Source organism: Cupressus sempervirens, chromosome 11 (assembly GCF_028749045.1).
Source record: "Cupressus sempervirens isolate cs-2001-9-10 chromosome 11, ASM2874904v1, whole genome shotgun sequence".
Lineage (NCBI taxonomy): Eukaryota > Viridiplantae > Streptophyta > Pinopsida > Cupressales > Cupressaceae > Cupressus > Cupressus sempervirens.
This window is the reverse complement of record NC_143128.1, coordinates 638,910,692-638,927,390: the sequence shown is the minus strand read 5'-3', so window position 1 is coordinate 638,927,390 and position 16,699 is coordinate 638,910,692. Positions and strand designations below refer to the sequence as shown.

At 34.6% G+C, this 16,699-nt stretch overlaps 1 protein-coding gene across 2 annotated transcripts in view; it reads right to left on the bottom strand.

Annotated features, from left to right (window-relative positions):
- EMB2771 (E3 ubiquitin ligase) overlaps nt 1-16,699 on the bottom strand; it is a 313,580-nt gene that overhangs the window by 19,125 nt on the left and 277,756 nt on the right. For both annotated transcript variants that reach the window (XR_016358446.1, XM_089808665.1), the window contains exons 30-34: nt 13,712-13,852; nt 13,458-13,631; nt 13,266-13,329; nt 12,978-13,117; nt 12,494-12,651 (exon numbers count right to left, since the gene is read on the bottom strand). Coding sequence is in view for 1 of the 2 variants with exons in the window: in XM_089808665.1 (XP_089664791.1) it covers nt 12,494-12,651; nt 12,978-13,117; nt 13,266-13,329; nt 13,458-13,631; nt 13,712-13,852 (677 nt within the window). In the remaining variant the exon portion in view is untranslated. The remainder of the gene's footprint in view (nt 1-12,493; nt 12,652-12,977; nt 13,118-13,265; nt 13,330-13,457; nt 13,632-13,711; nt 13,853-16,699) is intronic.

The window sequence follows — 16,699 nt, the reverse complement described above, 5'->3', positions numbered from 1 at the left end:
ATATGGGAAAAATGCCAAGTCTACAAAGTATCATGAAAAACCTTGGTCAAGTTCAGTGACAACTAAACCAGAATTTACAAAAAGATTAAAGGGAAGAACTGCTCAGCATACTAGATGAATATAATACTCTTCCTATGCATGTTAAAAAAGATTTACCTTCATTCATTACATGGGCTTTCATCCAAACCTACAAAACAGGAATAATATGGCAAAGAAACAATACCATGAGATACCTTATGCACTTTTGACATAGGGAGCTTGCAAAGGGTTGAATGAGAAGTTTTCAACAGTCAGTAGTCAACCTACAAGCAAACCAAATTTCAAACAACCTACAAGCAAACCAAATTTCAAACAGGTTTTGGAAGGCAATGAAGGAAAACACACTCACAGGTTACATGTAGTCTTGAAAAATGTTATTTGGAAAATACAGCAATGATTTGCAGCTATCTTGTGATCATGTGAAAGATGTTAAATATGGCACAAGTTTATGGATAGATAGCATAGAGGTAGAGGTTTTCCGAGGGGTTGCCTGCTCTAGTGCTCTTGATGGGCGTACAGATAACACATTGGAGAAGGTTGTCCAATCAACCAATGATGATGACTCAACATCTTTTGTGAGTGTTGATGCTGATTTTGGTCTTGACTTAATGTTATCTACATATGGTATGGATTCTTCTTATGAGGAGTTTGTTTTGTAGCATAGTGCTTCCCTAATTCCTTTACACATATAGGTATGAAAGATGACATTTATGATGTGGATGTGTATGATGAAGTACATTCCCCCACCTCATGTACATTTGATTCTCTCATACACCTAATAGTTCACCTTATTTGAAGAGTCAAATGAAAGGAACTAAAAATAATATTATTGCAGCTATATAACATATATAAAATGGTTGAAAAGCATTTTTGGAGGGAACAATTAGAGAAAAGACAAAAAGGACTCAAAGAGGAGTTCTCACATTTGTAGAAAATCATATTGATGAGCTTACTCAGGAATTAAATTTGGCACACTCTACCTTAGCTCAACATTTAGATGTGAGAGTTGAGGAGGTCGTCAGTGATGATAGCAAGAGTGTTGATCAAGTAGGGTGTGTTTCATCCACATTCGGTGGGCACAGAGTACCTTATGATGAACCATTGACCGAGGTTGAGGTTATTTATGGTGACTATACAGTGAGGAGTGCTCGTCATTTTTCATTTTATCCACATGTGAGAGGACTTGATGAGTCGCAAATATGGATTGGTTCAGAGAAGGTAACATCCATTGTGGGATGGTGGTCTAACAGCTTCAGTAGATGGGATCAAAGGCTACATTACACCTAGGGGCACCAATCATTTTTTTGTAGCGATATGTATTCGAGAGGGTTCAACTACTTCTATATCACAAAGATCTCATGCAGATACAAGGATGCAAGGTGATTATGGTGTCAACTGCTACACACTAGGTTATTTGCAGAGTCGGCCTAGAATCCGAACTCTCATAATAAGCCCACATCACCCGGTTAGCCTTCCCCTTAGGCCTCATAGGATAGTCATGACCAAACTCATAGGGACCTTTGCAAAAGAAGCATAGCTTCTTCTTACAAAGGTCATTAAGCATCTCCTTATCCAAAGGTGCAGCTAACTTGCCTTGTGAGTTACTAACCTTCTCTTTACCCTTGTTGAATCCCCCTTTATTATCTCTAAATGATGAAGAACCCTTCGAACTAAACCGGTTTGTCGAAGCTGCAAGTTCCATACTACGGACTTTCTTCATGGCTTCCTATAATGTAGGAGGATCAAAGGCCTTTACCCACCCCTTGAGTGGTTCAGTCAATCCCTTTGTGAATAAAATGACTAGCCTCCGTTCTGAAATGTCAGGCACCATCACTGCAAGCTTCTGGAAGTCATTGATAAATTGTTCTAAGCCTCCTAACTGTCTCAATTGGGCTAACTCCTGGAAATAAACTTCAGGATCCTTTTTATCAAACCTTTCTATCAATCTATCCACAAACTCCTGATAAGTGGTTACCTGATTGTGTTCCAATGTGATCATGCCATGTGTCCACCAATCATGAGCTGCCTCGTCTAAGTGTAAAGTGGCATACTTGAGTGCTTCAAATTCTGTCATAGTCTTCAGAGATAGGAAAGTATCCACCTTATGAATCCAAGCATGAGCAGTCATTTTCCCACTGCCATCAAATGTGGGTAATGCCAACTTGTTGGTGACTTGTTGCAACTCATTGTGTTTATATGCCTACTTCTGCCTGGCAGCTTTGTAGTTCAAGTACCTATCAAATGTCCATCTGTCCTGTACATATGCTAGTAATGAATCCCACTCATTCCTCGCTTATCAGAGTTCATCTGCAATATCTGTTACCATTGCATTAGGTGTGAGTGATGGAGTTTCTTCCCTGAATGTAGGACGTGTGGGTCTATCAGCTGTCCCAAACCGTGTCCTATATTGCGATCCTACTATGCTCCTGTCTTCCTGGTCATTATTATGATTATTTCTCTTGTTTTCCCCAATCAAATGTTGCATCATAGCCATCATCGCCTATGTACTTGCCTCTATTGACTATAGAAGCCTATCCTAATGCTGTAAAGCCTCATCATCTCTCATAATTTTGGGTGGGCTTTGAGAATGTCTATCAGCCATGTTCTCAGCTGTGTTGGTTCCCTGTGTAAATAGAGCCCTTTTGTTTTTGCTTTTGTAAACTAAATTGAACAGTGGCTATATAAACCCTGTCAAGCTGCCAGGAAACCGCTCTGATACCACTGTAAAGACCCCTACCAAATAGGCCTTTAAAACCTCTAAAGTTGGACTGAGAAATTTCGTCAAACACTTGGTATACTACTGCTGTTGTTCAACAAATCCAAACTAGAATCTGATGTAAAATGATGCAAAAATGCACTAACTGAACCAAGACAATTTCATAAACACTTGGCTAGCAAAGTAGAGATTAAGCTGGAACAATATACTCAGAATTGCAAAATAGTTCTAATGCTGAAAGGAATTATTTATTAATTCTTCTTCAAGTTCGAACATTACATCATATGCTATTTTTCAGCCAATATGCAAACCCTTAGTCTTCAGTTCCTTCAACTCAGCAAAAAGATACTTAGCAAATATAACTGTAAGTTCCTTTCTTCTATTCAAATGATTTTGCAAATTACCAACAATAAGAACCTGGAATCAAACTGGCAAAGTTGGACTGAACGTTTCCTGAAGAGACTGGATGTTGATGCTGGCTCGTACAGGTCTGAGAATGTAGCCCCAACTACGATTTTTGGCACTGCCTAGGAAGTGACGAAATAGCACAAAACTGAGCCACCAAACCACGGATCCCTACAATTCCTTGTAGAAATTTTAATATTTTTTATCCTGATCGAAACTGCCAAGAAACTGTGATGCAGGTACAGTACAGACTGGCAGGTATAGTACAGACTGGCAGAAATTAAAACCCTACTGAAACCCCTCCAAAAATGACACCAATAATTTGCTAAATATCCCTGGATAAAAATCGAACCCTTTGCTTGCAAAAACATGATTCCTCTCCTTCCCAAAAGGATGAATTTCTGAGTACTCCAGGCTGAGAGCAAACAACTGAAAAAACTTCTAATTTAGCACAACTTGAAATGGCTGAGTGCCACTTCCAAAGAGCAACCCTTCAAAGGATCTTTCACCCCCTCAGTTATGCAATCACTTAGGAGGTATTGTTCCCAATGATCAAGCTGAATACTTGTAGACCTTCAAGCCCCACAAATGCTCAAGTAGACACAATAGAGAAAATAGACTTGGATAATCAAATGAAAGACCCATAGGGTCTACTTATTCACCCTTTTTTTTTTAGAAACTTCCTCTAGAAGCCACTTAACTTTCTAGAGACATCCAAAATATTCTTATGAAGTCCATTTGCACTTTTTAGAAAAAGGTAACTTTATAAAAAATAAAAGTGCAACTCAACTGAAAAAAATATAACATTTTGGCCCCATATAAAAAGTAATGATAAAATATAATAAAAATAATTTCTCCAAGAGCATAATAAGCCATCCAATCTCCAAATAAACACCAAAATGACTCTCTCATCAAAACCATCTACCTACGAGAGTCTGTAATAGGCAAATCCACGAAAAATATCATGTCAAACTAAAGAGGGGAAATGACAAAAAATCTTATGCAAAACCATCAAGTAAATCTCAAGTTATGATCAAAATCGGGCTTTTGGAGGGCAAAAGCATGTTCTTCAAAAACGGACTTTTGGAGAGTCAATGCATATATTAAAACATGTTTTTTGATAAAAAAACGAACCTTTTTGGATCACTTACATATTTTAAAACATGCATCTCTCCAAAATTGCACTTTTTGGGTGTCATTACATGTTCTAAAATGTGCTCATAGACAAAAATAGACCTTTTGAGGGAGGATGCATATTTTATAATGCAACACACCTTTTAGATGTATAAGCATGAAAACTTCACTTTTGATACAATAGCATCAAAAAGGTCCACTTATGATGATTTGACATCAAAAAGGTCCACCAAAGCAAAGTTTATATGAAGTGACATGTAAAATGCACACTTTTGATGGGTTTTACATGTTATTGCATATAAAATATCCACTTATGAAGACTTCAAGTCATTTAATTCACTTAAAATTATAAAAATGTTACAAAATGGGCCATAAACAAAATTTATTTATCATATTTAGAAATATAGCATATAAACACCATTTAAAAGTAACATTTAAATAAACAATTGATTTTTAAAACCAAAAATTAAACTGAAACTATATAGTTATGCAGTTACTTTAAGTGAAAAATTAAAAAGTAACTCAACTTAAAATTACAACATAAAGTGCACTATAATCATTTAAGTTAAAAATTTAAAGTTAAAGTAACTTAAAAACATAACAAAAAGTGAATATAAGTTTTATTGATCAAAAAGTGGAAGTCAAATTGAAAATATAACATCATATTTTTAATTCGTGTCGTTGCACCCAAAAGGTCCACTTTTGAAGCACTAAAATGGACATATCTTTTGACTAACAACTCCAATTGAGCTCTAGGTTAGACTTGACGAAGGCCTTGAGTAAAAGGATTCATTATATCAATTGGTACTGATTGGTTGATCAATACTAACCAATTAAATAACAAACTAAACTCAGAGAAATGTGAAACTAAATTTGAAAAAGTTTCGTGTTGTTACCAACATTTTAAGGAGACAAAACGCAAGACAACAGTTTGTATCTTCTTATAGTAGATAGATGTGACAGCAATTTTTTGGGACCTGGGTATTGACAGAATTAGCTTCACCACTTATGGCATGGTGAAGATGAGGTTACAATTGAGCAACTAGAGTCTGATGATCTTCTTGGACTTGTTATGCTCTTGTGTGCGGGATATGGATGGTTTGTATGGTATATATACTTGTGCAGTCAAGAAGGTGTGACGGGTAGGCTTTCTATGTTGCCCTCTACTAAGACGTTCACTCTTGCAACACATTTTGTTGGATTACACCACCATTTCTAGCATGATGGCATGGTGATTTTGTCAATTGGGAAGGTATTATCATCTTCATTCATGCAAGTATTACACAAGTTAGTTAATGATATCAAGGATATCACACAGGTCTTCACTTGTGATCCAGGTGGAGCACTCACGTGGGTGGTTATGGATCAGGCAGCTAGGAGGAGTGATTTGTTGCATTCCTTTCTTGATGGATATTGACATACTGTTAAGTTCATGCCACCTCCATATATTAGAGGTGTATGTAGATACAACAAGAGTGAGGTACTTAGTTGGACAGAGGCAATTTTCTCTTATAATAGCAACGCATGGCAAGTTGCCCTGGCTAAGTATACACCTGAGATGTTTTTGGATTGTGGCATTCAGTTGCCTAGTGTTTTGGTTCATGTTGTGTTGCTTCACGGCTATGGGGTTGGAGATTTTTACACCAATGTAGCACAACAGGTAAATAGAGCATCAACTTTGAAGTAGATCTGGGATCCAAGCATTTGGTTCCAACATATAGATGCAGATTGCTTGGGAGCAAGAAATCTTTAGGGAGGGAGCACTATCATGTCCCCTTTATTGAGTCAATAAATTTCATTGGGCTATTAGCCTTTCTTCCTTGGTCTTGTGGGTTAACTGTGTTTTCTTTGGCCTAGGTAGTTTCAATTACTAGCCAATCGAGATTGTTTCGGTGGGGTTTCCGAACACTTACTATTTATAGTAAGTTAGTAGACTCGATATTCTTGGCAAATCGGTGTTGGACTAGGAGTGTCTTGCCGAGATCTTTCCAGCAAACTCACATATGCTCATCCGAGTCCATCTAATTAGCGATTTTAATGCTTGGAGATTTAATTGATTTATTAATAAAGTGACTATTAAATGTCACTATATTATTATGGGCATGTTATCCTCAATTTTGGCTTCACAAAATTTGGGCAACCCTACACAATTTTCTTATGGATTCGTAGGTACACCCTCTTAATTTTAATGTATAGATAAAGTATCATCAAGACAATTCATTATCCTTGAATTGTACTCAATGTTCCTCTATCTTCCATTTCTTTTGAAGGTTTCTGTTGAGTTGAATCCCATTTGTTTGTTGGTAAGAGTTTTTCTTCTTTGATAGAAAATGCTCAATTTTTGGCAAACCATCACATCCTTTCTTTCGTTTTCTTTGTGATGTAAATAGTTTTAGTCTTGTTTTTTCGTTAGGTGAATAGCCCTTGAAATTCTACTCATTTCTAGCTAGTTTAAGCCGAAATCAGAGTTGTCTAGCTCAAGTTATAAAGCTAAAAGTGGGGGTTTTTAGGACAACTGCATATTTTTATTTAAAGCCCTCATAAAAGTGATTTTTATATTGGTAAAAGCATGATAAAAATTTATATTTGATATTTCAAGTGGATTTTGTCATCCATTTTCAAATTTCAACTCATTCTGAGTTTATTTGACCATGGTTTTTTGTTTTATGAAAATAGCCTATTTCAAGACTATTTTTCATGTGACTTTATTAAAAAAATATAACTAGATATTTAATTTAATTACATAAGACAAATGCATTTTAAGTGGGATTTTTATTACATTGCATTTATCATTAGCATGTGAAAACCGATTTCCAATAAAATATAAGCCCCAATGTTAATTTAAATGGATCTTTTCAATGCACTAACACATTTTAATGTGCTAAGTGGGTTTTTAATATGTATTTGCATATTTAAAACTTATTGATGTAAGTGGGAAATTCTAACTCATTTACTTATGTTGTTGCATGTATAAGTTTATTTTAAAGATATTAATGCATTTAAATGGGGTTTTTCTAATCCATTGCATATGCATCTTTAAAACTTACCACTTAATGGACTTTTTAAACCAAATTGCATGTTTTCATAACATGTAAATGCATGTCTAAAGTGAAGTTTCACTTAACTTAGACATAAGTGGTGATTCTGGACCCAATTACATGTGTATGTGATATTAAAAAAACCATTTCTACCTAGCCTAAGCCAAAGTGGCGAGTTTTAGCCCAATTGCATATCTTTAAAATACATTAAATGATGATCAAAAGTGTGTTTAAGTGACTTTCAAAAACATAAAACACAAGGTGGCAAATTTTTACTCAATTACAAGTCTTTTAAAACATGTAATTGACCTTGAAGAGTGTGTTTTGCACTAAGTCTCTTATTAAAAGCACAAACTAGCGAGTTTTACCTCATTGCATGACTTTTAAAACATGTTTTTTTGCTCCCGAAAAATGCGTCCAAGGGCAGTGTTTGCATAAAGAGGCATTGTGGCGATTTGCTAACACATTGCACACATTTTAATACATGCATTTGCTCAAAGAAATCCCATTTTTTACTTGCAGCATGGATTTGGAATTTTTTTGTGCATCTTTATCATGTGCAAACATTCCCCAAAAGCGCATCCATGTAGCAACACATTGGCATATGTAATCCTCCAAAAAAGTCACATTTTTTTGTCAAATTACAAAGCATTTTTTAGCACTTTTGAGGAGTGGTGAACTTGGAAGTGAAAGCACATAATTCTGCACATGCATTTGGCCATAAACAGCCCGTCTAGGACACATTTTCTACCAAAAACGTTGCATTTCTTGGTGATTCTTGGTTTTTAATCATTCCAACAAGTTTAGGCTATGTATTTTATTTCCAGCTTCTTCTTCATCATTTTCAAGCCAAGAAATATGCCCTAGACATTGTTTTCCCAAGCCATTGCATATGGCATTGCTAAGTCAAAGTTTGTTGCAAGTTTTGGGCATTTTATCTCTCTAGTTATCTACACTTGTCCAAATTCAACCTTGACTATCATTAAGGTTTGAATTTCGAAATCTATATAATTCTTGTGATGATAAACAAATCTTAGTCCAAAATCTCTTGGATTTATTTTCAGATTTCTCAAAGATTTTAAAATGACTTGTTCTTTTGTGGTTGGTGAAGAGAGGCATTTTTTCCTCTTATTTTTCTTAAGGCATTTTGTTCTTGTTGAAAGTCTTGTTGCAAACCTTTCAATTTCCATTATCAGATTTGCATAATTTTTGTATATATGTTGCTCCATTTTCTTTCGTCTACTTCTCTAAGTTGCATGTGCAAGGTTTCATTTACTTGCATATGCAGTCGGCGTAAAATCTCATTCAAAGGAAAGACAAGTTCTTCATTTCCCTTATGAGAATGCAAGTATAATTCCCACCAATATGCATTCCATGAACCTCCATATGACTGCCCCATGGTTGAAAAGGAATTTCCCACATGCTTGTCAAATAAATAGCATGACTTACACCTATTAAAGCATGCTATGCTTCCATTTCACTATACTTTACTCCTCATTTGCACATTATAAAGCTTGCTATTCGCATGTGTAATGTACTTAGAAAATATAGGTTTTTGCTTCTCTAGTCACATTTTAGCTATTGCAAGCTTGACCCATTTGTTCCTCTGTTGTTACCTTGCCCAAAATCTGTGTTTTAACACAACAAAGCTTAATATAGACCCCTCATATGATGATGTTCTTACATTATGGGATTTTCATGTAACAATTACACAAGCACAACATTCTGAGATCTCAAAGGAGATTGCGCCAACAAAAAGCAAAGACAACAAGAAAATGAAGTACTAGGACGATCAATACCAAAACTCCATCCCACCATCTCAAGTGACTTCTTACACTGAAGAGGTTTGTGATACAAATATATCTCATATGAACATTGAAGATTTCCTCACAAGGGTTAATGTTGAAGCCACCAAAAATATGACTTGGATCAAGAGAAGTCATATACACTTGTTATCTACTTTTCCCTTAGTGATTCCTGAACCTGAGTTCATTCTTGCATGTGCTAAACACTTTCATGTGTCTTCCATAACTATCAAAGATCAAGATGGTAACACAATCATTAGTCTTGATCAAGAGACTATTGACTGTATCTTTCATGTTCCTCATACTCTAGTGGTAACCAACATTACCAAACTGAAAGCATTGGAAAGATGATAGAGTGACATGGTTGAATGTTGCAGATATGTTAATATCAATTGGTTGATTACTAAGAGGCCGAATCTTGCTAGATGGCCAAAGGGTGTGCGCCGCCATGATTTCAAGGGGAAGATTAATGATCTTATCACGTTGCTTAGCCACCTAGTTGGACTCAAGGATTCAAATGTTTTCGAACCTTGGTTGTACAAGTACATTCACCTCACCATAAGAGAAAAATAGAATGTACTCTAGGTAGAATTGATAAGTGATTCAATCTATAAACAATTGGTGAGTATGAAAGACACCACAGTATTCAACCTGAAATCTTACATGGTGTATATTGTTGCTGCCCTGGGTTCTTTTTTAGGTCTATCAACCAAAGGTGACAAATCATTGGTGCATTTTGGGAGTATTATGGTCAATTGCCTCTCAAACAAAGCCAAATACACTGTCGCAGAGTACAAGATGCCTTCTTTGGGCAATAAATGTGCTTGTTTAACAAAGAACTCCAAAACAAGCACATTTTTGATGAAGCGTGTAATAAAGTCAACAAGTATGGTTGCATGCTCCTCCAATTTTCTAACTTCACACATCTACGAGTTGGACATTTCAAAGGAGAGCCTTCCACTCTACCTAGATACCCTATTGACAAGATTGTACTCATAGAGCTAGCCAGACAACTCATGAAGGTACAAGCATATCAGTCAAACTTGCACAGGCCAGGTGTAAGAATTTCTTCAAGAAATCCTATGAAGATTGGCAGATTTTCTATAGATGCTGTACCAAAAGCCAAGAACATAGATTTTGAGTTTCAAACAATCACTCTAAAGAAGTTCGTGGTAAGGAGTTGTTTTGATTGGAGAGGACTAAATGATAAGATGAGGAAGTAGTTTGTACATGTATACAACCTTTAGGATTTTTGGATTGATGTGCATACCGAGGTGAACATTCAGCGTTTAGATTATAGTAGTGATTCTAGGATAAGGATGCCGAGGGGGCATCCCCCTATTGAAGATGGTAGAAATGATAGAGATATTATGATCATACCTATACCATTTGTGTGTTCTTCAATCATTGCACTTGCTCATATTTTCTTGTTCTCTTCGGTGTCATGGTTTGCTACCAAGTTTATTTGATTGTCATATCGGAAGTATTCTTCATATCATATGTATTTTACAGATGTCTCATGTATGGTCTCATGTATGCTGTCGAGAACTTTATTGGTGTGTAGTCATATAGTCTGTAATAGGCTTTGTTTCATAGAATATCATATTTTGATATTTAAGACTTCTAGATACATATTTGAGACATTTTGATATTAAAAGACCATGGACATATTATGTTTGAGCTGATACTACTGTTATAACACTTTATTGAGTTTTATTATGCTGGTACATTGCTGCTCTCTTGATTTATTTACTTATTGATATTTGTTATTCATTATTGACATGTCTCTCTTTCCTCCTCCCTCTATAATTTATTAATATATTTGAATATATGTATATATACACACACTAAGTCACAGGATATGCCAAATTTCATTCATAAAGTTTGAATTTCAGCGAATTTTTACACTTTTCGAACTTCATCCGAATTTTATGATATTAAATGCGATATTGTTATTTAAAATAATATTATTTTATTTTAAAACAGTACTGAATTATTTGGTCTAATTATTTAGCAATGTCAAACTATTTTGACAATGTTATGGATATATTACTTATATTTAAAAATAAATTAATTAATGTAAACTAAATTTAATGTCGATTTTTATCCAAATTTTTACCCTTGCCAAGTTTGATCTGAATTTTATGGTCGACGAACTTGAATTCGAATTCGAACCTTGTGACTCAGCACACACATATTTGTTACCTGTCTTCCCTTAATAAAGGCCCTCTAGGAAATGTCCAAGAAAAGCATCACCTAATCTACCCCCACACCCATCCCTGAAATGCCATAGAAAATAGAATACTTTTAACAGTAAATTCATAGATAAGATTAATAGCATTTTCTTAAATCTGCAAATTAAGAATCTCTCTCTAAATTTCCATTTAGGGAGAGAAGGATAATAGAGAGAAGCACTTCTAGAACATCAGAAAAGCTTATTAAATTTTTGGGGCCTTCACATAGAGGCAAATTGTGTCCTTCATAAATTATGACTTCAGTAGGTAAACTGTATAGCTTTGGCTAGTCAAGCCTTTATTATGTCCTTAATAAAGATATGAAAGTCATTTTTACCTCGTTAAATGATCAAGTTGTATTTCTGTGTTTATAGATTATGTACATGGAAGACACTTCAATTTTCTAACATGCTCACTTCAATTCTAGAAAGGGGAACGACAAAATTTAAAAAAGCTTAACATACAAACACCGCATTGGTGGCAAATATTTTCTAATTTATGAACATAATATGACAATAATATTTTAAAAAATTCCTAAGTTCTTGATTCAGGTTCAGGGACGGATTCGAGTTCAGGGTTCGGGTTTGTGGGTTCAGGCAAAAAAAAAAAAATCCCATTTGGGTTCGTGGGTGGGTTTGTGAGTGTGTGTGTGTGTGTGTGTATATATATATATATGCAACAACAAAAAAAAAAAAAAATGCATAGTTGTAAAACTAACTTATGAAGTCATTTCATAGTATGAATATATCAATGTTACTTGATCATTGATCAATGCCCAATGTCAAAGATAAAATTCATAAAATTCAATACTTGCTCATTAATCAATGTTAATATTATAAAGAAAATCATACATTGAAAATATTTTTAAAATGATATTTTAATGTAATTTGAAACACTTTTATGGCCCACAGTCCCAATCAGGGACCCTGCCCAGATCCGGATCCAGACCCAAGCACGAATCCAAACCCAGACGAATCTGGATCCCGACCTGAGCTCCAGGGTCCAAACCCGATAACTAAGAAAAATCCATTAACATCCAAGACTCTATGATGACCATTTAATTATAAAGAAAAGCTATTTCAACTTAGATATCTAAATATTTCATGAAGGCAGCCAAGATACCTATTTTTCCAAGTGACATCGCAGCAGAGTTGTGCAAATGCCTGTAGACTTGGATCAGCTGAAAATGTACTAACTAACTGGTCAACCTTCGAAAGGGGAGATCCGCAACTTTTACTAATGCTTGTACCAGTACTCAATCCTTTGCTTCTGTCAGATACCTGATTGATAAAATATTGTTTGAAAATTTTAAGCATCCGACTGACAAAATATTGTTTGAAAATTTTAAGCACCCGATTGATAACATATCATTTGAAAATGTTGATTCTATAGAACAGTTGTGTTTGTGCTGAACTGTACTGTTCTCTACTACTTGACTTTTAATACAGAAGATTTCTTGTTTGCAAACCAACTTGAATCCATCTCAACGTGACTTTATAGGGAATAATGGAGCAGTGACACACAAGATCATTGAGTCAAAGGAAAAAATCTACCTTTGAGGTCACATTAATTAACAGCTTTGCACATACTGAAGGATAAACCTAACCTTGTGCATCACACGAGACAGCAAAGACTGGCACCCTGTTGGATCGTCAGCATATGAACAAACTCCAACTTTGCGTTTTACATAGAGTACACCTCCACTGAATGGGTCATCTTTATCCATTGGCCCCCACCATGGATCGTCTGTGTAGACAACTCTTTAGAAAAACAAAAACTGAGACCACACAATAAAGAACATTCATGTTTACAGATTATTGAGTTTTCTTTGATCAGATGTGTCCTATAGACAGGAAAGTAGCTACATAGCAGTGTCTTTGAAACGTGTCCTTACCAGTAGGATAAAGTTGAATATCTTGAGGCCAGTACCGAGGTCCACAAACTTGTACTCGCTTTAACTGTTGAAGACATTGCCAGAAACCTTAGTAATTATATATATATAAAGGTTGATATGACAAAAGAATAATTTTACCAAGATATGTTCTCCAAGAAATGAAACAAAAAGAAAATAGACTAAAGAACTCACAATAGAACGCTCAGGCAAGGTACAAGGAGTCACTTGGCAATATGTTGATTCTAAATGGTTGGTTGTTTCCCTGATTGTTATCTCCAAGGGGACATATACATCTCGACCAGTATCCACATCAACAGCTTGAACATAACGTGCTTCTGTAGCCAAGACATAGAGGTGGCGGAAAGCCTACAATATATGATATTAACCTATGGAGCATTAGTAAAAATTGACCATATTGAAAATTGAACAAAAAATTAAAATTTCACCTGAAGATGTGTGTTGTTGTCATTTGGCTTTGTTGGAAAAACAGGATACAAGGAAATCAGCAATGCAGCAATAGCGCCCTTGTTGGTTGAAAATGTAAACCTCCCTCCTCCGAGGAATAGGAAACCAATTGCCATACTAACCTGCAGTGAACTCTTACAAGTTAAAGTAGCTTTCGGTACTATTGCAATGTCTGAAATTTAAGTATTCACAAAATCATTATTTCTTGAGCAATTAAAGCAACCAAACAATATTCAATAATGATAGGATAATACATGGGTTTCTAAAGGCAGGTTAAGGAAAAAGAAGAGGACACTTTCAGAGACACAAACTTAATGAGAACAAAAACCTAACCAATAACCAGAGGGCATGTAGAATAGAAATTGGAAAAATAATATAATACACTTGACAATTTTATAATATTTTCCATCTGAAACTGTAAAAGAAAAAGTAGAAAAGGAGGAAAAGATTATTCCAAAGTGATTGCAGCAAAAGACCATAAATTGATATTACAATACTCCACATAGAACAACATTATATACACCAATAGGTTTGCTCAAAACTATTTTAAAAGGTGCATGCAAACCTAAGATTTCCATCAGTTTTAACATTAATTTACAACACAACTCAACTTGATTTATACTCAACATATTGCAGGTATCATTAAGGAAATACATTAGATATTTATAGTTTTATCTCTGGCTTAATTAAGAGGGGTCATGGAAAGAACAGGTTCAAAATCATGATCAATTCCTTTCTCAAATCCGGCTGCAGCTGCACAAGCTCTTCCTGCATGCCACAAATGACCTACGAAAAAGAAAAATCCTAGAACAAAATGAGAAGTGGCTAACCAACTTCGAGGTGAGACATAATTGACCGCATTAATAAGATACTATTCAGTTTCTCTTTTTAAGTGATGTAAGTTCTTATTATTATTAGTATTTTATAATGTAAATTCATATTCTCATGTGTGGCATGTGTTGGGTTGATGTTTTGTTAGTTTTGGATTTCTTTTTATTTTTGTTTTAGTATAATATTTTGGTACATAGGTAATTGGTGAGCGGGTGCTTGAGTTCAATAGTTTCTGAATTAATTATTGACTCCGGAGATATGATAATATGGAGAAGACTTAATTGTCTGGAGCAGAAACAACTAAGGTAAAGGAACCCTTGTTCTAAAGAGAAAAACAAGCAAATCACATTTGATTTGATGGTCAAAGGCAGATTCGAAGCTGAACAGTGACAAATAGTTTTTTATAAAAAAAATTGATATTTCAAATGCCTCCTACGTTATCCAAAAGATGCAAAAGCATTAACGTATTTTAAGATTTTTTTTTTTGTTTGCTTATGGCTCTATTTCAAAGACTTATGTCATTAGTTTCCTTTTTGCTTATGGCATTTTTTACTTTATTTAAGTTGCTTATGGCATTGGTTACTCGTTTATTTAATTTTCTTATGGCATTGGTAAGTTTCTTCTCATCTGGCTCCTTGTGAAGAATCTATGGGATCATAAATAGTGAGGTCCTAGAAATCAATCAGTATTGACTCATTACACATATTAGTTATTCATATAATATGAGGATACAAATACCTCTATATGTCCAATAAGTATCTTACAGGCAAATATTAACTCTAGTTATTTGGGGTTTACTTTTGGACTCCAATGAAATTTATTCTTTATTGGTTTATTTTGCCGTCCTATCCAATGAATGATTCAGGAATTGAACCTGTGACTTCCCAATTATGAGTTGGGTGCTTTTACTATTCAGCCATGGATGCTATGGTAAAGTGATTTCATTATAATAAATATGGTAACCAATTCAATTCTATTTCTCTTTTATAGAAATAACAAGAAACTTTTTTTCACAAATTGTATAATAGTTGAATCACTTGTATTGAGGCAAAATCTAGGGTTAATGGAAATTAAATCAATGATCTACCTATTGAATTTGACGTTAAACCTCGAAGGGAAGAGTGCTTCAGGAATTCGGTTTGATCAATAAGAATCAAACGAGTTTTATTTATAGCGCTATTGTATAATTTATCAAATTAGTAACTCAATTTACAAAAATTGTGTCATGGTAATTTTCTACAAAAATTTATCGTTTTAAACGCATTTTCATTTTATTTTTTAAATTTATTAACAAGGGGGAATTCTAAAAAATGTGTCTACGTTTAGCTTTACATCATATAAAATTTAGTTATTATATAAATTTTGTATCATGGTTGTTTTATTATTATCCATTTATATTTGTTTTATTATATCTTCATTTCATGTATTTGATTCCTCTGTGATCTTATATAGGAAACCACATAAGGATTTTTGTTAAGCGGCTCTTCAAGAGAAGAAGAAGAAATGAAAAAGATTACAATTGCGAGAACGAATTGAATGAATGACACAAAAAATGATAAACAATTGCTATCGTTTTTATTTATTATATAAAAAAATAAATTTGTACATTTTTTAAATTTACTGTCATTTCTACCTATCTTACATGTTCATATACCAATCCACAAAAAAAACCTTTTCATTTGAAAAAAAAATACCTATATTCAGTAACAATTGGAATCAAAGGCGAATCACCATGGGTAGCATTTCCTTTGAGATAAAAGAAGACGTAATTGCGTAGGCGAGTGGGCTGTCAACTGAAGGCCGAAAATTGAAAAAGACAGATAAGGTTCCTAAGGAAACTAGTATGAATATATTTTCCCGAAGAAATAAGGAGCCTATCAAGTTATTTGGAGGATTCAACAAAGAGGAGCTACCCAAGTCTTGGGATCACGCATGCATGGTCATTATGAAGTACTTCACCCTCAAACAAAGATTTGGGGTTTGCTATCACTATCACTTTCCTTTGCTCAATCATTTTAGGCATGACAACATTCTTCCTTTCCTTTTTTTCTTGCTTTGTTCACTTGAATTTACTGTTAATGATGTCAAGGAGTGTCATAGCCAGGGAAAAAAGTACAGCATTCTCCACCAAGGTCTTA